Source organism: Lampris incognitus, chromosome 15 (genome assembly GCF_029633865.1).
Source record: "Lampris incognitus isolate fLamInc1 chromosome 15, fLamInc1.hap2, whole genome shotgun sequence".
Taxonomy (NCBI): domain Eukaryota; kingdom Metazoa; phylum Chordata; class Actinopteri; order Lampriformes; family Lampridae; genus Lampris; species Lampris incognitus.
In genome coordinates this window covers 23,160,719-23,184,614 of record NC_079225.1, presented here as the reverse complement: position 1 = coordinate 23,184,614, position 23,896 = coordinate 23,160,719, and the positions used below count along the sequence as shown (strand labels likewise).

At 44.1% G+C, this 23,896-nt stretch overlaps 1 protein-coding gene across 1 annotated transcript; it reads right to left on the bottom strand.

The window, feature by feature from the left end:
• Nucleotides 1-7,681: 7,681 nt before the first annotated feature.
• On the bottom strand, nt 7,682-21,842 carry LOC130124978 (transforming growth factor beta-3 proprotein-like). Its single transcript, XM_056294366.1, has 7 exons — nt 20,256-21,842; nt 15,576-15,739; nt 13,045-13,174; nt 12,705-12,809; nt 11,659-11,827; nt 11,128-11,281; nt 7,682-9,968 (listed from the first exon to the last, which is right to left on the bottom strand). Exons 1-7 carry the CDS (start codon nt 20,599-20,601, stop codon nt 9,810-9,812), a joined length of 1,227 nt encoding a protein of 408 aa, XP_056150341.1. The 5' UTR covers nt 20,602-21,842; the 3' UTR covers nt 7,682-9,809.
• Nucleotides 21,843-23,896: the final 2,054 nt, after the last annotated feature.

Here is a 23,896-nt window from a genome sequence, read left to right as displayed (position 1 = left end):
GTATGTATGTTTGTATATATGGCTGTATGGATGTATGGATGGATGGATGGATGGATGGATGGATGTGTGGATGGATGTATATACTTTTTATGTATGTATGTGTGTGTGTGTGTATGTATGGATGGATGATGTATATACTTATGTATGTTTGTATATATGTATATATATATGTATGTGTGCATGTATGGATGTATTATGGTGCTGTGTTTCAGAGTTTAACAGATCCACGTCCACATAGAAAAAGAAAGCCAAAGCCTATCTATGCTAGCGTCTGGTAATCATAAAGTGGATGGTTTGACAGGCTGCAACTTAACCACAGGGATGTTTGTTATTTGCCTTCTGTAAACACAACAAAACACAGCTGATCAGGCCTGTTCAGAGCCGCAGTCAATTCACCATTTTGTCTGGAAAGGAATATAAAGGGAAATTAGGTTTGCGTTTGGGGAGGGGAGAGGGAATGGCAATGAGGGATGGTGGGGGGGGGGACCCACTTCCCACCGTCTGGACAAATGATTTTACATTTGACCACATCTTCAGAAACAATAACAGTACTTTTTTATTTTGTCAACAGAAGCACCTTTCCCCATCTTCTCCTTTATGTAATTTGATGATGAATGAGAAGGAGAGAAAGGGGACACCAGCACAGTTAATCTCTTTGAAGGGGAAGGTGTAGCTTGCCAGTGCCAGATCTTATTTTCATCTCATATTTTGTGGTGTGTTTGACTGTTTAGTGGGAGTTGGAAAGGGGACCGCCCATGTTTCAGCTTTTCTGTTTACAGTGATGACAGAATGTGGCTTGACAACAATTCTGTCTTTGTGTGTGTGTCTGTGTGTGTGTGTGGGGGGGGGTGAATGGGTGTGTGAGTATTAAACAATTAAAATCCCATCCTAGCTTTTTTTTATCACATTAAATGCACATCTTCGACACAGGAATTTCTGTTTGAGGGCACTCCACTGCTGTGTTGTACTGTCTCTCACACGGTTTTTAAAGCCAAGTCCTGGAGCCGCCGCTCCAACATTTAAACAATCTTGTTTTACTTCCACCTCGAGGTGGCTAGTAAGAAAGAAAGAGGTTTGACGTGTCATCACATGCATTTCCTTTTTTCTTTTCATACGTGCCTCCACTGAACCATCCAGAGACATTTGGGGACTCCATTGTCTCAGTGGCATTACGCATTGCGAGAGGAAGCTGTTCAAAGCAGAAATGCCCCTCATATCATAAGTAATGGTCCCCTCATATCATAAGTAATGGTCCCCTCATTTTATAATGGTCCCTTCATATCATAAGTAATGGTTGGGGGTCCCTAATCTCAAAGCAGTGCGTGTTCTTGACCTCTCTCTCTCTCTCTCTCTCTCTCTCTCTCTCTCTCTCTCTCTCTCTCTCTCTCTCTCTCTCTCTCTCTCTCTCTCTCTCTCTCTCTCTCTCTCTCTCTCTCTCAAAAAAAAGACTGATCAAATAAATGAAAGAAGGACATGGAAGTGTTGTCATGGAAGGCTAGTCGGCACCTTTCGCCGACATGCTGACTGAATTTCCACACGTCCAACCGGTACATCGTTGCAGCACTGCGCCGTGCATATCCGTCTGCGTGGCGACACTCGCTTTTCGGGGTTTCTCGGTGTTTTTCAGCGCACCGGCGCGGTGTGTAACTTCGTGATTGCCGGCGCAAATGCAATTATCTTTTCAAGTGTTTTCAAATGTTGCTGTGGTTATAGCTGTAGTAACAAAGCAAAAAATAAAAATAAAAAAAAACCCTGCAGCTAACACACACGCGCGTACAAGCACGGTGCCTACCGTACACTGCGCATGCACACAAACACAGTGTGCGAGACCTACAGCAGCCAATGGCCCGTGGAGCGCTGCCAGCCGGAGGAGTCACCAGGTCTTGTGCAGATTAAGGGGGCTGCTTAAACAAAACGTGTTTCTCATTGAGTTTGTGGAGGGCCAGCGTGTCTTTGCTTATGCTTGTTACTTGGCAACGACTACGGCTGAAATATCTTGTTACTAATAGGATGGTAATTACCGCAGCATTATAAATGTAAATTTTTTTTTTATTTTTTTTTTACTTTTCCGCTCGCTGAAGAAAAGGTCAGATTTAGGGTGTGGGTTAAGATGGTTAGAAAAAAATAAATAAAATAAATCCCCTTGCTTGTTTATGTTCGTGATGCACAGAAATCCTGAAGTGCAACGTTTGTTTTTCCTGCACACACCGGCGGCGCACGGTTACCGCTGAAGTGCACGACGTGTACCACGGCTTGATTTTTGATGGACTCTGGGTTAATGTAGTGCTTGCTGTGGTTGGCAGGTTGCGTGCGTTTTCTTGGGGGTTTTTTTAATCACTTTTTTGTTCAAAGTGCGTTTTCCTCTAGTTTGCAGTAACTGATGGGAACAGTGTTTAAAGGCCAGCTGATGCACAATGCATTGCGGTCAGGATACTGTGCCATTGTTTGTATTAAAACTTGGCCTTTAACGCGGGGGAATGTCAGGTGGGAAGTAAAAGCACGGTGATGAATTTGTTGACACGGTAAAAGGTTCTGGCTCCAGGCTAAAGACACATGTTGACTGCAGCTCCTGTCCCCCGACAGCAATGAAAATTGCATCTGGGGGAAACTTCCCTTTCTCCACTGACCATTCACCAGTTCTCGTCAACTTTTAACCCCAACCGTAGCTGGACGGCGAAACGAAGGACTTTGCATTAAGCTAAACTCAAACTTAAAATGTCGAAAGCTTCTTTGTGCCGCTGCAAGGACCGTTATTCGATAGGTTTTTGACGGAAGACTGTTATTTTTATGGTGTTGTTTAAACATTTATGTTCCCTCTCAGGAAAAACTTCTTCATTCAGTGATCTGACAACATTGTGATCATCTTTGCTGAAGAAGGAGTCATACATAGCTTGTTTGTATGACAAATGTGAGGTCAAAAAAAGCCTTTTTGTTGTTGTTGTTGGCAGCTGTCCTGCATATGGTACATCTGCTTGGTCTGTTCCTGATTGGCAGCCCGGGCGAGACATCATGCATCCAGCTTTTTGTCCCTCGGCCAAGCGTGAGTGATGCAATTCCCCTTTTCTACACGGAAATCGAGCTGAATCCTGCGCTCCGGTCCCTGCTCGCTGTCAGCCTATATGTCCCAGGCAGGCAATGAGATAGTAAAGTTAGCAAAACCACTTAAGTCTTCATAGTGTAATCTGCTCTGAAGACAGCTCCCTGCTGATACTGTCTCCCCTACGCCTTTTCAACGGGGACGGTTGTATATAAGGTCGTTAAAGAGTTCTTTACCTCATCCATCTGCTCTGCACTTTTTTGGGGGGTGGGGGGGTGGCAAGGGAGAAAAGCCCGCTGTTACCTTTACCCAGAGGACAGCCAACTGGGGACTGTCGCTCAGGTGGCCAGATGATGTGGGAGTCCGTTTCGCTCTCTGATAAACGCCATATAAGTCCGTGCAGAAAAAGGAACATGCAAACACTTTTACACATTTTAGACAGGACACTTTGAATGCTTCCCTGAGGTCCAGCCTTATCCTTTTTTTTATTGTAGTAAGTAAGGGATCACAGCCGCAACCTGTTGTGAATGGAAAGAGTGTTTACAACTCACTTTACAAGACAGATAAAATGAACAAGATATAGGAAACTTAAAACCAACCAACTACTGGCAGTAACACAAAGCTTCCCTAAACAATGAAGCCCTTTCTATTATTTTATTGCTATGGCTCTGTGTGTGTGTGTGTGTGTGTGTGTGTGTGTGTGTGTGTGTGTGTTTATACAGGCAAGTGTATATTTGTATTGCTTGTCTAGAGAGGAGAGAGGGTGTAGAGTCAATACAGCTTTTGCAATTTTTGTATTTTTAACATGACATCATGGCAGATAAACTTTTTACGGCGGCATTTTAAATACACGAAATCTGAAATCATCCAGGCAGAAATAATTTCCTTCATTTACGTCTCTCAACACCAGCAGTTTGTCATTTATTTCCGATGCAAACCCCAATAAGTTCCTGGGTGCTGTGTTGGTTAGAAAACTCTTCTTTGCATAGCCTGATATGAAGGGGGGAACATCATCATTCTCTCACACCGTCTGTCTCCTTTCCTCCCTCCGCCTGTTTCCCTTGCTCCTCTCTTTCACTGTCTCTCCCTTGATCCCCCCCCCCTCTTTCTGTAAGACACACACACACACACACACACACACACACACACACACACACACACACACACACCTATTATTGGAATACTGTCACGGAAACACACACTGTGCCGTAATATAATGCCGTAGTTTGATCCAGACCTCCCATTCATTTGTTTAGCTATTAAGGTCTATGAAGTTGATATGTGTTTACATATTTGTTCACCCCTACACTCTTTTCCAGTGACTGTGGCCTCTAGCCTGACTAGTGTGTGTGTGTGTGTGTGTGTGTGTGTGTGTGTGTGTGTGTGTGTGTGTGTGTGTGAGAGAGAGCGAGAGAGAGAGAGAGAGAGAGAGAGAGAGAGAGAGAGAGAGAGAGAGAGAGAGAGAGAGAGAGAGTTCTTCCTATTGCTGAATTACACAACTCTTTCCACCCTGGGGCCTGAGAACTGGTCTGATGTGACCTGATGATTTTATTGCTGCAACAGTCCTATTGAGCCGCCTTCTCTCCCTTTCCCTATCTCCCTTTCTTTGTCTCTCTCCCCATCTCTCGCTCTCTCTCTTTCTAGCTATCTCTCTGTCCTTCTCTTTGTGTCTCTGTATCTCTCTCCAGTGCTCTCTCTCTCTCTCTCTCTCTCTCTCTCTCTCTCTCTCACTTCCCCCTCTTTTCTCTCCCTCAACATCTGTTAATCTGCTCAGGGAATAGCAGCAGACAGAGTTTTCCAAACCTCTGTGCATTTACGTGTCATGCAATTCATCATTGGTCTTGGAAGAGCACAAGTGCTGAGAAAGTCAGTCTCAAACCAAGAAATGGACCCTGAACTAGTCTTAGATTATGGCTTTCTCATCCAGTAGCCGGGTGCTGGAAATAGGTTTATTGCAGTTTTGGGGTTGGGGGGGTGGTCAGCTTGCCCCCAAGAGGGGCAAACAACCTTCATATCAGCATCTGCTAACCAAGTTGGAATATTTCTTTCTGCCACTAATGAAAATCCAATGCTATTCTTCAGTTTAACGGTAAACGAGGGTGCTGATGAGAGGCAGAGGAGAAGGTCTGGTCAGGTTCAATCAAACACTGTGTACAGTCACTCCCGTACACTGTAGGGCTAATATGTGATACACAGGACATTTCTGCCCCCACATGAGGTATATAATGTATGTGGACTTATTATAACTTATATAGACACCTTGTCAGTGCAAAATGTTTTGTCTTTTACAACCAAGCTCTCCCACGTTCATGAGCGTAATCCATTACTGTGTTGTTGCTACAATGCAGGTCTTGTGTTTACTGGTGTTTGGGATTTAGTGTTGGCGTAATCTTTTGTTCAATAAACCAGAAAGCCAGCATGTAAACCAATATGACAAGAAAAAAAGTAGCCAAGCTGGTGCATCCACTAAGAAAGAGCTTTTGAGCCGCCAACAGACTTAAGCTAATGCTTTATCATGCTTACATTACGCCAACATTTGTGAAGATACCCTTGAAGAATCAAATACAATATTATTTGTTCTCCGGGAGTCCACCATGAGTTGGCCTCCCAGGCTGAAGAAGACTTGGCTAGACCCCAAGACATCCCTTAAGCCACCACTAGCATCGCATAAACATCACACTGGGTCTGTGAAGTGCCTTTGAAAAGCTCTGTATAAGTTAAACCTCCCTGCTGCCACCCAAAATCCTCAGGCCAAATCCATTTCTTTGGTTTCATTTATTGATATGGAAACGGAAATAGCTAAACACAACAACAATTAGCACGATAATAAATCTGTGGAAGTCTGTGTGTGCGTGCATGCATGCGTGCATGTGTGTGTGTGCATGTGTGTGTGTGTATGTGTGTGTCTTAATGGGGGGGGGGGTGTAACACTACTGGGAGTTTTTCTGTTGCATAAGAAACGTATGAGGAGCATAAGCAAATGTGGTGTATGGTGAGGGTTCGATTTTTGTTGGGTGAAGGACAAGGTCAGTCATGCATGGGGCACGGCCGCTCTTCACCAGCCACTGTGTGTTTGTTAGTATAAGGCTGTCTGCAAAGCCATTAAATGCCTCCCCCCTGTTTTTAGACCTTGCCATGCCCCCTGGCCTTTGTGTACCCATCACGGGGCATCTCTGATCGACTGTGACAGGGAACAATAGCAGACAAACGGAGAGAGGACATTCTCCCTGACTACTTGTCAGTGTGCATTAGCCCACGTTTGCCCCACCCCCCCTCCCCATTTACGGTAATAGGCGCCGGCCGATTGCCGAGGATGCCATTAATGTTGGGTAAGGTTTTTCTCAGGTTTACACGAGGGCACTTTCGTAATAGTTTCATTACAAACAAAAACGTAAAAGATTTCAGCACCTTATTACACCCTGAAAATGATAGTAATTGCCTTTTCTGGGAAAGCTGTTAAGGAGCAATCCCTGAGAAAGAGGAGCCAAGTCTGAATTTATTACGCTGGGGAAAAAAAGAAAAGAAAATGAAAATGGCCTCCGCGTGTGCCTAGCAGAAACAGGTGGGCTCCACGTAAGTCAAGTAAATTAAATCATGTTAGTGTGGAACCAGAACAAATTGGAAAAATTGCATTCGATAACTTATAGTAAACGGAGAGCATTAATTGCAAAGGGGCAGCACAGCATCGTGGGTATTCATGGGCGGCGTGGTGGATTCGTCATTCATAAATCTGATGACGAGTCATTGTATCTGTTAAATTTCACCATTTCATGAATAAAAAAAAAAACAACGGAGTCACTGGTGATTTAGAAAAGGAGTCGCCGAGCCATTTGTAATAGGGAGGAGTGCGGGCCGGGGAGGGGTGGGGGGTTACTCCTGAGGCCCATAATCCAATCTTTGCGGCACATTGTGGACTTTCCAACAAAAATCATGATCATTCCTGATAATTTAACCAAACTAAATGAGGCACAAGCACGCCCCCTAAAAGTCAAAACCTCGAGCACTCTGGTTGGAGGCCTGGATCAGTATCGGTGTGTATCCCTTAATACTGGTGAATTCAGAGCGTCTCCACTGACAAGCAGAAGAGAAGGAGCCATACTGTACACCCAGCTACTGTCATGCTGGGATATTTTCCCCCAACTCTTCATCTTTTTTTTTTCTCTTTTATTTTTTTATTTCTCGTGTTCCATTAGACCTCGCAAGGGTAAAAGAGCACCAAAACAAACAGAGCTGCAGAAGAGGGAATGAAAGAGTGCAGTGTTTTTGGGAGCACACACACACACACACACACACACACACACACACACACACACACACACACACACACACACACACACACACACACACACACACACACACACACACACACACACACACACACACACACACACACACACACCGGGGTCCCGACTGCACTCGCCGTCTCTTGTCAGCTGGCAGGAGGGAAGGGTGATAGGTGTGTTAACGCCGTGGAAATCTATTTTCTGTGGATGCAGAATTCCTCCTGTATCTCAGATTACATTACCGAATACCCCTGTTTCGTTGTCATAATGAATTTGCCACCTGTTGGTACGTCCAAGGTCCAAAAAGTTGAGTCAAACATATCATGTATTGAGCTCAATCAATGACTATTTCAAAGTTGCAGAGATCATGTCACCATACCCCTAATTTAATAAAAATAAAAAAAGTGATTTCACCAAGGATAACAGAGATATACACGTGTTAACCTTTTTTTCTCAGTTAGTGAAACAATCACCGTACAACATGAGTTGCATAACATAGCAAATCTGCTATTAATGTAAAAGAAATCTCATAAAAAGTTGTTGCGTAACAGTTGTTCTTTTCCAGCATATTATTTGATGTCCCAAAAATAATTTGAACCTGTCAGGGATGAAAACTTCCAGTGAATGGCAGTGTGCTCATGGCTAGTTTCCATCACAGTTCTTCCCTTCTATACAGGTCCCCTCTTCTTCCATCCATTCTCATCAACGCAACGAAAAAAAGGTCATTGCTGCTGGCTCGGCCAAAAAAAGAAAAGCTTGGCTCAACTTCTTTGCTCATTCACTTTCCATTGCAAATCCAACAGGCATTCTCTCAGCCCTCCTTTTCCCTGACCACAGCTATGGCTTTGGATACAGCAGCAAGTCTGTCCTTTCTCCTTTGTGTTTGAAGATAATGCCCACTGTTTGAAAGAAAGGGAACCTAAGGCAGTTCTACGGAAAGTCCAGTCTAAAACAAAACTACGACTGTCCAGGACTGTTCAGTTTATGAATGTGACAAAACACTATTCCACGGACAGTAACAAGAAAGATACTCATCTGATGATATGGCTTAAAAGGAAATGATCGAGATTTTCCACATTATCACTCTCTCTCTCTCTCGCTCTCTCTCTACATATATATTATATACACACACACATAGTATATGTATACACACACACACACACATATATATGTATACACACATATACACACGTATACACACACACCCATACATACATATATATACACACACACACACACACACACACACATATATATATATACATATATGTATGTATGTATGTGTTGTAGGGGTAACATTGCATTAGCAGCCATAGTACTGAGCAGTCTTCCGTGTGTCTCTGAAACGCCGCCAAAGTCGAGTCCAGTGGTGATGTCACTGGCAGACGATCTATGAATGTTAAAATTTACTTTCCCATTTGCCAATAGGCTGCATTGTATAAGAAAATGCGAATAACACACAGCTGGAAAATGCAGCCTACATTATACAGCTGTATAGCACTGCTATTCACATTTTCTTATACAACGAAGCCTATCGGCAAAGGAGGAAGTCCGCTTCTCATATTCGCGGATTGTCCGCCAATTACGTCACCGACGGACACTTTTCCACACAATTTTTGGAAGAGTTTCAAAGACGCAAAGAAGATTGATCAGTATTATTGCTACTAATGGAGTGTTAACCCTACAACACACACACACACACACACACATATATATATGACAGCATATATATATGACAGCGAGAGAGAGAGAGAGAGAGAGAGAGAGAGAGAGAGAGAGAGAGAAATAATGTTGAAAATAGTGATGTTTCCCCTCACGGCCACTTCCTTGACAATGTATGTGAGACTGTCTTTGTGGACTCATTGGATCTTTGCTTGGCTTTCTATGTGATACTATGATTGCTAGTAGTGCTAACAGTTCCATATTGAGAATATCCCTCAATGGCCAGAAGGTCATTGTTAGTTTTGAGAGCGTCCACAAAGTCATGCCCCCCATTTATTATCTATAGAGCAGCTTCAGGCGTGGTCCTGTTGACATTACAGATTAATCAGGACCTCGGCTCTCTGATGTCTAACTGTGAGTCAGAGGTGTTCATATTTGCAAATCAAGATGGAGGTATCCAAGCTCGAAAGTACATAAATTCTGATTTAGGCTTGATCTTGGCTTTAACAAAAAAAAAAAGAAGAAGACAATACTACATTGCATCCGTAATTAAATGGAAAAAGACAAGAAAATGAAGAAAAACAAATATGATCCCCAAAACAAAATCTATGTCCTTAAAAGAAAATGAGAAGTGGTGTTTGAATCTGGGCCCCATGGCCACAAGATCTTTTTATAGCACAAAAAAACCCCCCCCAAAAAAACAAGAAGACGAAGAATTAGCAGTTGTTTCTCTCTGTTAAGGATCCAAAGTCAGCAAGCCAACTCCGTGGGCCTTGGTCACTACCTATAGAGAAACCTGCCATACTACCGTGCCTCTTAACAAAGACTCAGCTGCACTTGCAAGACTTGACTATCATGTTGGAGAGCTGCTCCACTTTCGGGGTGCGTCCAGAGTAGTAGAGAATGGTGAGGGGTTCGAGGTCTTGGGGGACGCAGCAGGGGGAGGCTGACGCCTCGGGATTCAGAGTGTTGTACAGGCTCAGCAGCTTCAAGGAGAACACAGGGCAGAGACACAGATGTTTAATGCATTTAGCGATTGTGAAACAGTGCCGACACAACAGTGTTTACAGCAGCTAATCCTTCAGTGTTCAGTAGTTATTGATGAAATTGGCTAATATAATGCACGTGAGGACTTGTTGAGCTTTTATATCACTGGATAATTCAAACCAGTGATTGTGTTGGATGGCTTAGGTTAAAGCGTTCATGCACACATGATCTTAAGTTTGGTTTTATTTGTGGCTCAATATGGCAAATTAGCACATACACACTTGAAAAGGCCATATCAGCGTTTGCTGGCTCGGCAGTATCTTCCATATTCAGTGTGGTACTCTGTGTATTCCTCTTGAGAAAGAAAGAAATTTGAAAGCTACACTGGGAAAAACTGATGATGTAAAACTCAAAACTCTTGACAATTCAACGAGTATCTGAAGTAACAATTTAATTGAGCTTAAAGGCTAAGAGCTCTTGCCCGTTTCCTTTGAGGCCATGGCTACATGGGAAGCACAGCTTCCTATCTATCAAATTTGTCTAAAAATGTGTTTAAGAAAGGTTTAACGATGTGTATATTGCTCATTGCTCTTGGTGCAATTCAATAATTTAGAGAAAAATACGTGTAAAAAATCTTTGCAAATCTTTGCATCGTGCTGATGCGACCTGTTTGTAGTGGCCAGCGTCATCTACATGCATTCGTCTGTGGACACGAGGCCATGAGAACTCTACTGAAGCCTCAAAATACCTAAGATTTCTTTTCCAAAGTCCCCTTTCACCACTATGACTGAATCAATCAAGTTTAAATAGGCCCTAAGCTGGCTGACTTCATGCAAAAGGAAAGGAGGACAAAATTTACATACAACTGGACAAGCTAGATTTAAAATAGAGGGAAAATAGGTTTGATTACTCAGTTTTTCCACCATTAGAAAACTGACAAACTGTGCTTCCCTTTTGTCAGAGAGCACTGGATGTCACTGGTTGAGAATGAGTTGCTCACATTCATGAGCTCTGAAACACTGACTAGCAATGCAGAGCACCAGGGAGGGGGAGCACCAGCATACAGCATATTTATTCTGAATATTTTCATATGTTCATCCTGTGTTTGAGTATACACTCTTTAAAGGATCTGTGTTGTGTTATCGGGCTCCTTCCTACCGTGCTGTGTGTAGTATCAGAGCTCCTCAGATAGGGGCAGGGTCCGGAGCAGTAGTTGGCAAAATAGCCCCTGGGCTCGTGGATCCACTTCCAGTCCAGATCTCGACGAAAATCAATGTAGAGCTGGCGAACGCAGCAGTTCTCCTCCATGTTTCTGTGTCGGGGGAGCACAACGAAAATGATCTCTTTTTAAAGATTAAACAAAACAGTTCAATCCTGCAAAAGTTGCATGAAGAAGAAGAAGGAAAAGAGGATGAAAAAGGGATAGAAGAAAAAGGAAAAGAAGAAGAAAAAGAAGACAAAGAAGAATATATCTTGTTATGCATTTGCAAAGCCCATTGTAAGAAAATGGCTACAACATTCCATCAAATCCCAACACGATTTTCACCTTGTATATTTGTAGTGAAACAGATTAAGAACTTGCTCATCGGGCCCAGTAACTTACATGAGAAGGACTAGCAATCTTAAAGAGTTGTTGAACCTGCCCGCTAATAGTCCCTCTTACAAAATGTAAAATGACTTAAGCCTTACGAGAAGCAGTAGTTTGTGTCCAGCGCTCTTTTGCGTCGGCGTGAGGACTGTGTGTCCAGGCGGTGGGGAGGGATCATCATGAGGATTAGGTGAGGCATGTACTGCTCCTTCTGCTTTTTCAAACGGTCCAGATCCCAGCGACTTTGCTCCTCGTACTCTCCCTCCACCCCTGTGGAAAAGTGCCCAGGGTCAGATGGACAGATATCACACGGTCACGATCGAGACATGACTGAGATACTTTTAAGGGAAGCACATCGATAGCTTTCGGTTTTAAAGTGCCCCCCTAACAGCTGCTTTACATTTGGCTGACAACAAAGCTTATGGGCCTACATTTTGTGCAACTGAAAACTGTCCCTCTTCAATTTTCAATGTCAGAGTGTAGGTCACTTGTTCCAAGTCATATTGTGCAAGGACTGGATCTTCCCCTTTCCAGTCAAAAGAAGTGCTGGACACTAACATATCCTTCTTTACTCAAGCTGAGTTTTTCTGGTCCAATGCATTGGTTCTTGGAGGACAAATGAAGAAAAGTTTGATTTTTGAGCAGCTTGGCATCTCAGAAGAAAAGCTTTTGCAGACTTGTGGGTGACCGGGAAATATGAAGAGAGGAGTGTCGCAAGTTTCATTTCAAGTGGGAGGATTCAGCCAAGCTTTGATATATCTACTAGATGTGGTTCACTCCCAACTCTGTGACTTGTATCCCACAACACGTACAACTCGTACCAATGCCCACAAAACGTCCCGAATGACAGCATGAACAAATCAAGTGATTGTTCACTAGAAATGTGATTCACTTTCAACGGCGACATGGGAAGTTCCTGCAGTTTGCCTCCCTAATTCTTTATCTACCCATCTATCTAATGACCTATCCACCCATCTGTGTGTGTGTGTGTGTGTGTGTGTGTGTGTGTGTGTGTGTGCGCGTAGCAATACTACATATGAACACATACAAGAACAATGAAATCTCTCTAAAAAATGAACCTGATAAAAAAGAAAAAGAGGCGTTATATCTATTATCACTGACTATTCAACTGAAGGAAGGGTCTTACCTTTAAATTTGACTTCAAGCACCTCATTCACGTCAAGGATGTCACCATTTGGGCTGAAAGTGTGGCAGGGACAGTGTACGCTAATTTCCAACCCCAAATTGCTCCCTGATGATAATGATTGGGGAAAAAAGATAGCAAAAGGTTATTTTTTTTAATATATATATTTTTGTGCCTTTTCGCAAAGGAACATCAACCAACTGGACGAGAAGAAAAGAATAAGGGAAACACAACTCGCAGTTCAGCGTGCATGCATTTGGCATCATTAGGATGCAGGATAGTGATATGTTGTTTATTGTGCTCATGTTGTGAGTGGTGCGTGATGTGGAGACTTAAATTGCACCTCGGTTCATCAGCCACTCCCGCACTGTTTCCGTCACGTCGAAGGAGATCCATTCTGAGGTGCCTTTGGTCAGCACGTTCTTGGCTCCAATGTAGCGCTGTTTGGCAATGTGCTCGTTTGGCCTCAGGATCTGTAAACCAACGATAACACGTCAAACTTGAAATAATAAACTGACGAGAAACGTCGAACGTATCTAATCCTGAGTCTCCCGTGTTGTCTGAGTGCTGAGAAACCATCAACGAAATCACACGCCAGGCAGAGTGCACCTAATGGAAAAGGAAATGTTTTTGTTAAGATTTATCAGAGCCAAGTAAGTGCCTACTCGTGAAAGGTGAATCCATTTACACCTCTGATCTCTGGTGAGCAAATGGGGGAAGAGGTTGTGTGCAACATAGTCTCCCCCCCCCTTTTTGTTCTCCCTAATTGTACTTAGCCAATTACTCCACTCTTCCAAGCCGTCCCGGTCGCTGCTCCACCCCCTCTGGAGTCGCCAGCCACTTCTTTTCACCTGACAGTGAGGAGTTTCACCAAGGGGACATAGCACGTGGGCGGATCACACTATTCCCCCCAGTCCCGCCCCCCCGAACAGGCGCCCCAACTGACCAGAGAAGGCACTAGTGCAGCGACCAGGACACATACCCACATCCGGCTTCCCATCCACAGACATGGCCGATTGTGTCTGTACAGACGCCCGACCAAGCCAGAGGTAACATGGGGATTTGAACTGGCGATCCCCATGTTGGTAGGCAACGGAATAGACCACTAAGCTACCCGTCATACAGTCTTCGAAGACGTTCAAGCAATGCCTTGAGTACAGACGTGATCTATATTATGTTGCTTGTCTGAAAGGCAGCGTTTGTAATGACCACAACCGTGTTAGGATGCAAATGTGGACATCACAGTGGTGAGAAAAATCCTCAAACACAGTTTGGTTGTTTTTGTCAAGATGCTTCATCCCTGCAATCACATTTAGAAAAATTTATTCCTCTTACACCAGGTTGACAGAGCATTTGTTTAAATTATTAAACATGAAAACAGAAGACGATATATGATTGAACTTTTTTCCTGGTCTCCTGTAAAATGAAATGTTAGATGTGAAATTATGCCATGTTAATGGTTCAGTTAAACTGGTGCACATTCGTTGCCTACCAACACAGGTATCGCTGGTTCAAATCCCTGTGTTACCTCTGGCTTGGTCGGGCGTCCCTACAGACACAATGGGCCGTGTCTGCGGGTGGGAAGCCGAACGTGGATATGTGTCCTGGTCACTGCACTAGCGCCTCCTCTGGTCAGTCGGGGTGCCTGTTCAGGGGGGAGGGGGAACTGGGGGGAATAGCATGATCCTCCCATGCACTACGTCCCTCTGGTGAAACTCCTCACTGTCAGGTGAAAAGAAGCAGCTAGCGACTCCACATGTATCGGAGGAGGCATGTGGTAGTCTGCAGCCCTCCCCGGATCAGCAGAGGGGGTGGAGCAGCAACCGGGACGGCTCGGGAAATTGGGCAATTGGCCAAGTACAATTGGGGAGAAAAATCTAAAGAAATCCCCCCCAAAAATGGAGCACATTCTACACAACAACACCACTCTCAAGCTCATGACCATTTCTCTTGTCAGTATTGTCTTCCTCTGCTTTTTCTTCAACCTTACTCAGTCTTGCAAACCAGGATGTCCATAATAAGTTGGTTGTTGAATTCTCATAAGTTCAGAAAATTGTGCAAGAGTAGGTGGCAGCAGTGTGCATTCTATTTGTGCATTGACTATATATAAACAAATGTCGGGAAATGTCTGGATTTCTCTTTACTTTGCACATGCACTGTAACTTAACCTGCGAAAATTTGGGCTGAACTTGTTATATCAATATTATATGATACGCATTGGAAGAAATGCAATGTTATGGTGGTCCAAGTCAAATAGTTTGGAACAGGGATCATTTGTCAGTAACTAAGATTTTTTTTTTCGCCGGGAGACAGGTTAAGTCATTCCGTCACTCAGCTTGTAGCCCATTAACGATGACCTAATGAAGCCTCCATGTTCACTCGGATTGATAAAACGGTCTGGAGGAGCTGTACAATGAAAAGAGGTGGCTCATTTACACCAGTTTGTCACGGTCAGCCAGGGGTTTACTCAGTCCTGCTTGATGCTGTACTATTAGTCCTGCTGTCCCGGTTCTCCAAACATTCTGCAGAACTGACGCGCTTTCTGGCTTTGCGTCTGGCTGCTACCCACCCTCGTAACCACAATCTGGTTATCATTGGCTCCTGTTCTCATTTAGGAGGTAAAAAGCTGTGGTTTTGGAATAAGAAACCCATTAGGCTGGGTTTTCAACTGTCCAGGTTTGAAATTTAAGTCGTCCTCCTACCTGCAGTGATTAAGCCTCAACACCGCAATGGACAGAATAGTCGCAGTGGATCAAAACGGGCTTTATGTCAAGCAGTTTTCACTTTTGAAGCCACTTGTTGCATCGGCTTGTTGCCTTTGGCTAGATATCGCTGGACTTGGTAGAAGGATATGGAAACGGTACCTTTACACACCTGGTAGAGCTCAATCCGCTGTTCGTTTCTCTTGGCACCCGAGTTTGGTACCCGCAGTGCGCGAAACTCTGCCCTGAACAGGTTGGTTGCGTTCCTCTCCATGGCAGAGACATTGAAACGGAAGACTTTCGATGTTATACCTTTTGGACAGTACGGCAGGTCGTCTGCAAAACAGAGGGTAAAACATGAATTTCACACTCAAGTTTCTTGAAAATAAATCCGTCTTCTCCCCACAGGTATAGAGATGTAGATTGATTACATTTAAGTGTGAGATGTGTCCCCTACGCTTTATATATAATGCTAATCACTTTTCCTTTTAATTGAGGGATTCAAAATGCATGTTTTCAGGGCGTCCTGGTGGTGTGGTGGTCTATTCTGTTGCCTACCAACACAGGGGTCGCCGGTTCAAATCCCTGTGTTACCTCCAGCTTGGTCGGGCGTCCCTACAGACACAATTGGCCGTGTCTGCAGGTGGGAAGCCGGATGTGGGTATGTGTCCTGGTTGCTGCACTAGCACCTCCTCTGGTTGGTCGGGGCGCCTGTTCAGGGGGTAGGGGGAACTGGGGGGAATGGCGTGAGCCTCCCACTTGCTACATCAAACTGGTGAAACTCCCCAATGTCAGGTGAAAAGAAGCGGCTGGCGACTCCACATGTATCGAAGGAGGCATGTGGTAGTCTGCCGCCCTTCCCGGATTGGCAGAGGGGGTGGAGCAGCGACCAGGACAGCTCGGAAGAGTGGGGTAATTGGCCGGATACAATTTGAGAGAAAAGGGGGGGGGGGCACAAAAAATGCATGTTTTCAAATAACTGAATGTGTTGCTAGACTAAAACAAAGAAGCCCACTATCTCAAAAGATGACAAGATCACCCATCAAATGTTATGACCAGTTAGTCAAATCGAGTGTAGACAATGAAACTGGATGTCTAGGAGTTGCTGATACTGAATGGGTGGGACCAAATTTAACTGGTCAAAGTCACGGAGGGAATTGTTATTGTTGCGGCCTGCCCTTAAATTGGCGTCCTCAATACTTGCCTTACACGTGTTGGCCAGCATTGGATGCGGTGATATAATCAGTTTATGTTAGAGGACTATTTTCCTGTTTTGAATAAAAAATTTGGGGGAAAAGTGAATGTGTTCATAGAGGAATAACATGCCTATTCAGCTTAACATGACTTCACCACCCTGGTATCTGCAGTACATATCAAACACTCGGCTATCCTCGGTCCCACTGACCTCGGTGACTTCTTTACAACCCTTCCTTCAACTCTTCATTGGTTCCCTTTATGCCAGATCTATGCACTTATTCTATATAAGGAGATCTTTCGATGGTTCAAGGCATCCAGCGTCTTGATACAGTCATTTGCCTTTCTTCTTGCTCCGTTTGCACCTGTCGAGGATCTGCTGTGGGTTACGGTGTTGCCTAAGGTCTGCCATACTTCAACAAGCTTACCTTCCACTTTTTAGCAGTGCTGTCGAAACTGGATCTATATTTGTCCATATTAACCAAGGAAAGAGAGTGATGTCACGGGCCCGGAGTCAAATCCTGATTCCACAAAGTCAGCCTTCTGGGCCCGTTGTACCGAGAGGGGCAACACCTTAACGTGGCTGAGTCTTTGCAACCACTGGCATCACTCACAGTGTGCCGTTTCTGCCAGCTCCTAACCGCAGTTCCTCTTCTCAACTACTTATGGGCAATACTGTCTGTGCAAATACAGGAAGCTATTCAGTCTCTCACCTCTTTTGCAAACATCTTGAGTGAAGGACTCATAGGCACGCGAAAGAGGCGGCGAGGTCGTCAAAAGCTATGTCAGGGGTTTGAGGGTGGCTATGCACCACGTGGCACTTTGCCAAGAGGACCTGAGGGAAGCTTGTCAAGTTTCAAGTTTGTCAAATATTTCGTCAACGGATATTATACTTAAGCCTCTTCGTTTTGCCATCTTACTCAGTAGCAGATAGCAGGCAAACAGCAGATGGTGAAACTCTACATGATAAATGATATATTCAAACGGATTAAATGTTTGAGAATTTGTCAAAGATACTTAGCCCCAACCCCCCCCCCCCCCCCATATTCCTTAGCTGTTGCCCACCACTGCCTTTGATTAGATCTGGTTAAAAGTATTTATCACAGTCAAAACTAAAATGTTACATCGTTTCATTTCACTGGTTTGGACTTTTTAATATGAACTCAGAAAGCATGAAGTAGTTTAGCACGAGGTTTACATGCATTTTGCTTTGTCTATAGTCATTATATCTGTAATTACCAAAGTAAAATATATCAAGTTATGATGGATTAAGAATGTTCTCAAAGGTTTATTTTACATCTCTCAAATTAAGTATATCCTAATCTTGGATTGGTCTCATGGATTGCAGAATATATGTACAAAAAGCAAAGTTTTGCTAAGTTCGCCCAGGTAGAGGCCGGTGCAGCAAAGCATGGGTGTATTTTCAAAAAAAGAAACACGTATGGCCAGTCCAATCACCAAGAAAATAGGAAATTCAGCACAGTGGATGTAGAAATTATTGAGCTTGCCTGCAACAGTGAATGTAAAACTCATTAGTCTGTCTCAGTGAACAGAATGTGCATATGCACTTGGATATATGGGCTATTGAGAAAATGCATTTCGCCAAGTACTGTATGAGCACGTTTTAGAAAAATCGTTGATGACTTTTGAGTGACCCACACGTCTGTGGTAAAGTTTAAAAGATGGACAAAGCTGCAAAAAGAGATTAATTTTGCAATGGAAGTAGAATTATTGCCATTTGAGTGGAGATGTGAAAGAAGCAACAGGGCAACTGCATTTAACCCTGCCGCCATCTTGCCACCTGCAGCTGTTTCAGAGCCATACATGATTTATACATGACTGCTATGCACTTACACGAGGGTCATTTGTGGCCGTAAAAGCCTGGGATTGTAACCACCACGCCATCTTTCAAATACTGCACATATTCTATGGCACTTTTTTTTGTTGGTCCAAATCACTTTGTGAGATTCAAGCCAGAACACTGTGGAAGGAAAGTGGGTCTTTGGGGAAATACCTGTTGATTTCAAAAGCCACAGTGCTGAAATGGGCTTGGTTTGACTGGCGACCATAAGGCCGTCCTAATGTTCTTCCACACACAAAACATTCCTCCTCATCCACCTTTCCTGAAATTATGACTCACATGCACCATGTCGTATGAATTCCCTTTAATAATGGAGACACGGGTCCATATTGGCAAAGGCTTTCTGAATCCCTGTGAACGATGGTGGAGGGCCTTTAAAGGAAATAGGGGTGTTAAAGAGGGTTTTCGTGATCGCAAGACTGTCAATTGCAAAAAAATAAGAGCCTGACGGGCCCTTTGGAACATGTCATCGTACCACATATTTAGCTAAAATCTGATTATTGGGGTATTTCTTCACGGTTAAACAAAAAAGCTATCCCAAAGTGAGTTGTGAAACAAGCGGTTAACGAAACACAAATGTAAGCTAATCCTGCTAATGGATTTATAAGTTTAAATTGCAGTTAATGCGGTTTCACTCATTCAAGACGATATCCAAGTTTCAAACTCACTTTAAGATTACTAAAACTGAGGAGAGAATGATGTAATGCCCTTTCTTGTGGATCTTTTTGTTTCACATCTTTCCCACTGGAGAGGACTTCACCAGCAAAAGGCAGACAGTGCAATTTCAGCACCATACAAACGAAGGCGATGAGGTGAAGCGAGGGTGGGGCAGGGGTCCTTCACCAAATCCCCCCCAAATCCTCACCAAATCCCAACACATACCCAGCTGGAACACAGAGGAGGGATAGAGATGGAAATCTCCGGCCAGGCTATTGGGGAGGTCCTTCCATCAACTAACTTTTCCTGTACTCCTCCGTTAACTTTTCCTATTCCTATTGCCTCTCTCTTCAAGGCTTCCCCCATCCGCCCAGGCAGATGTCCCTCTCATTTGGGCCTGACTGGAACGGAAATGGGAACATCTGGGGAGAGGGACAGGATCCATGGAGGAAAAAAAAAAAAGGAGGAGGAAGAAGTTGAGGGAGGAGTAGCAGGAGAGAGACTTTCCTGGAACACGGGGTAGGATTAAAACAGGTTGGTGAGCAGTAATCAAGATCATGCTTCATGTTAATACTCAGCCAACCCAAGTTGCAGGCCTAGCCCTTTAAGTTTTGTTGTTGTTTTTTGTGTGTTGTTGTTTGTTTGTTTTGTGGGGGGGTTAAGACGGAGATTTAACACCTTGCTGATGGCTTTCCTCCATCAATTCACAGCTTAGCACCAACCCTTACACCGCTTTCAGGAGGGGGGGGGTAGAAATAAATGGTTGTTCCGAAATCATTTTGATCACAGAAACGTTCCACATGCTGAGGGAAATAAAGAGACTGCCAAAAATGTTGCTGAGGAAGCCGTGAGTTGTTTAATTGTTTGGGCGAACGTCAATTATAATTTTGAGGATTGTGCCATTATTTGGAAAACCGCGGGTTTTTTGTTGTTTTTTGTTGTTTTCTTTGCGCCAATGTTAATTTCGCGCATGTGTGACCGTGCCCTTAGTTAATGACGCAGCGGCAATCATTATGGCACGCACGCCACTCGATGCGGCGCGTAATTACGCAGCGCACGTACCGACGGCCACAGGGAACAATGACCGAATCGGAGCACAGGAGGTTTTTTGGTTTTTTTTTTTTTTTTGTAAGTACTTACTGTTTTCCGGCGGTCCGTAGACCATGTTGAACTTGTATATTTCTTTGGCGTAGTACTCTGTCTCCGTGTTGTCTTGGCCGCAGCTTTGCTGCCGATCCCTCCCCAGCTCCTCCAGTAGCTCCCTTGTGCTGTTATACAAGGCTTGGATCTGATAAGGGATCTGACTCGGTCCGAGGGAGTGCGGCGGACTCGTCAGTCGCAGCTTGCTCAAAATCTGGCCCCGTATCGCCTCGACCCTCTTCCTCTTCACATGGTCGATATCCACGGTGGCACAGGTCGACAGAGATAAGCTCAAAGTCACGCAGTTGAGGAGGAGGACGAGCAGAAAGGCTTTACCCAAACGCATCTTTCCTCTCTCCGCATTTGATTTCGCCCGGGAGTTGAACGATGGGAGACGACTCGCGGGTGATGGCGGTGACCGTGCAGGTCAGTGTGAACTCGTCTCGAAACTCTGTGCCACACTTAGGCTTCTGCTGTGATGTCTGCCTCTAGGCTTCCCCCGGAGCTCGGTGTGCGAAATCCCCCGGTTAATTCGTTCTCTTGTGGCAGCTCCTCTCCTGGTTTATCATCGGTAAGGATCCAGTTCAGTGTTCCCCTATCAGACATCATTCGGCTCAAAAGTCCAGCACGAGAGACGCTCCGCCGCGGATACGGAATTGACCAGACAAAATATCCATTCACACTTTGATGGACGCCTAGTCAGTCTTGCCTTTTGCATTCTTCTACTCAATCCAGTAGATTTATGGCGCCCCACAACTTGACGTATTGTTGTTTTTTGTTTTGTTTTTTTTCCTTTTCGTTCTCATTAACGACCGCTGCCACTCGAGTCCCCGAGAGCGTTATATTGAAGTGTACTGACTCACCCGCCTGTCACGTTAACGAGGTATGCAACTATGAGCGAGCCGTATGGCATCACGTGTGTTTTATACCGCGACTTCTGACGTTTGATGGGAGGCGGAACCGCAACGCAGACCCTCATCCTAAAGTCTGCACAAACTTCTGATGCACTGTAGAGGACCACCAACACAACACAGCTACTGTATACAACGGAGACAACGGTTTGGGGCTGCTGTTGATCAGAGCACACGTATTCCGTGTGGACACAGTTGGGAGATTTCAGCCACGGCTGACTTGTTCGTATTCCTGCGGCAGCTCTTCGTGATTTATGAGACTCACTGGCATCGTCTAGCTATTTTCTCGACGATTAACTGTTTTCTTTGTTTACAAAGACGCACGTTTTTTGGACACAAAACTAGCTCCGGGTATTTACTCACCAGCTAACTTGGAAAGACCCCCTTTTATTGTTTTTTTTTGTTATTATTATTTCGTCAATTGTTACGATGAAGTGTGTAGTGCGCCCTCTAGTGGACATCTGCGGTCATTGTAACACGTCAGGGTGAACCGAGTCCCTCTTCCTTGCTCTCCCAATTGTCCCTCTCCAAACTTTTGATGTTAAAGGGGGAATTCTTTGATTACATCCAAGAAAACAAGCAACCGCCAAAGATTTAAAGAGCTGTTCATAATCTAAAAAAAAATCTCTTAAAGAAAATTCAAGGCCAACACATTTTGACACCAGGCTTATAAAAACAGGACCGAATGGGCGATGCAGATCTTAAATTGAAATCCCTTGAAACTTTGACCACATTAGAGCAATATTATAGCGTCATTTTTCAAATTAGCTAATTTTCTTTCTCTTTCCAGCCAGGTTTCCCATGCCCTTTGCTGATCCATATAAAAATCCTATTTTTTTTGAAGGAGAGAGTGGGGGGTACTCTGTCTCGAGACTTATTTGCATGCCATAGAGTTATTTTATCTTTTAAGGTTTTCTTTTTTTTGTCTAAACACTGTTTTAAATCTATTCATAGAATGTGTCCACTGGCTGGTTACATTTCTCAGACCTCTTTTGGGTCAAAGCTCACTCAGCCGCTGGAATCTCGAGAGGCAAACATAGGGTCTGGTATTTCACTCACTATGTTTCCTTTCCTGATCGGTATGCATTGCAAAAAAAAAAAGCATGCATAAAATGACCAAATAAGGTAAATGTTTGTTTGCTGTTAAAACATATATACGTATATGGGCCACAAGCAGTTATATGATGTTTTTTGGATTCCTTCCTTCACTTCACGTTAGACATGACTAAATGAGTCATGAACATCTCTCAAGCTAAATGTATATTACTTTTATGCATTATTTCAAAACTACCAAGGCCTTTTCCACGATACATCACAGGTATAAGATGGCACGGAGGTATTGTGGTTAGCACTGTTGGCTGACTATATGAGGTCCTGCCTCCCCTTCCCCTTGTTTGCATGGGTTTCATCCAGGCCAAAACATGGGTTAGGGGCTTTGAGACTCTAAACTGCCTGCACATTTGAGTGGTGCATGAGTGATTATGCATGTGTGTAGGTCCTGCAGTGCTGACCTGTCCGGCCCTGCTGGGGCGCACTCCATTATCCACACGATCCTGAACTGAATTAAAGCGGGACAGAGAGAGAATGAACGCATCAGTCACAGGTATCCTTGACACGAGAAAGAAAATACACACACGTGCTTTCTACCTCTAGCAGCAATAGGTGGACTTGTTAGTCCCCTTTTTTATGTCAGACATCACCTGGAAAACGACATGTGATCGGTTTCTCAACACCAAAGGAGCTTAGCAGTATCGAGTTTGCGGGGTAATTTTGATAATTGATCTGAGCTGTCTGCCTCATATCAAGATTCTTTATTAAATAGGTTTGTATCAGCCGATGGTTGCCCAGCATGCAGTAAATGGACTGGATGCTGTGGGTCTCTGGTGGTCCGATAGCATGTTTATGTGGCAGAGAGTTTGAGTAGCAAACCCGTCCTCCCCTCTGCTCCATGTTGTTTCAGGGTGGCCATCAAGCTCCGAAGGAATGTGTGTCATCTGTTGTCCCATTTTGGTAATGGGAACAGCATTGCTTTTTCTTTTTCTTTTTTTTTTATTTATCATTTTCAATTGGTTTCCTTTAAAGTTGCTCTAAGTGCTCAATGGAATGTCTTCATTCATGAGTTTGGCTTGGTGGTTTGTGTTTACCAAGTGATCTCAGCCCAAAATGAGCTCAAATGGTTTTTTTATTTTGTTTTTTTTTCTTTCTTTTTTTTGGGGGGGGGGCTGTATTTGTGGAAATCAAGAATGAGGAGGGAATTAAGAATTGTCTTCATTTGTCCATAGATCTATTTTGAGATGTGCACCCAGGGTCCCTGGCAAGTCTCGGCAACTTTCCCACACTCCCCACATCACACTGTGTTGAATGGCTTTGCAGGTCAGCCCAGACATGTCAGAGTGGCTGTTTGAAGACAGAGCTTGGGAACAGGGTGACAGGGACACCAAGCCACATCTGCTTCATTTAAAAGAATGAGCGTCCTGAACCTTCCGAGATAGTCAAGTATGTCCTCAAGGAAAATCTATTTTCATTGGCTCAGGCTCGTCATTTTGTCACGTCGTGAAGTTGCAGTAGTTAGCAACAAACAATTAGAATGGGTTTGCATCCTAAATTGGAATATTTTCATGCCTTGGGTTAAGACGAGCCATCTTGCATGACACCTGAAGGCCCATTGTGTTCAATACGGATGCCCCCATCATGCATATATGCATATATGATTGTTTAACTAGTTAATTC

Excerpts from the sequence above, each read along its gene's own strand:
- LOC130124978 (XM_056294366.1), bottom strand. The coding sequence starts at position 20,601 with ATGCGTTTGGGTAAAGCCTTTCTGCTCGTCCTCCTCCTCAACTGCGTG. Across the intron at positions 11,828-12,704 it reads GCTTGAAGTCAAATTTAAAG|GGGTGGAGGGAGAGTACGAG; the intron begins GTAAGACCCTTC and ends ACTTTTCCACAG. Across the intron at positions 9,969-11,127 it reads CTGATACTACACACAGCACG|CTGCTGAGCCTGTACAACAC; the intron begins GTAGGAAGGAGC and ends TTCTCCTTGAAG.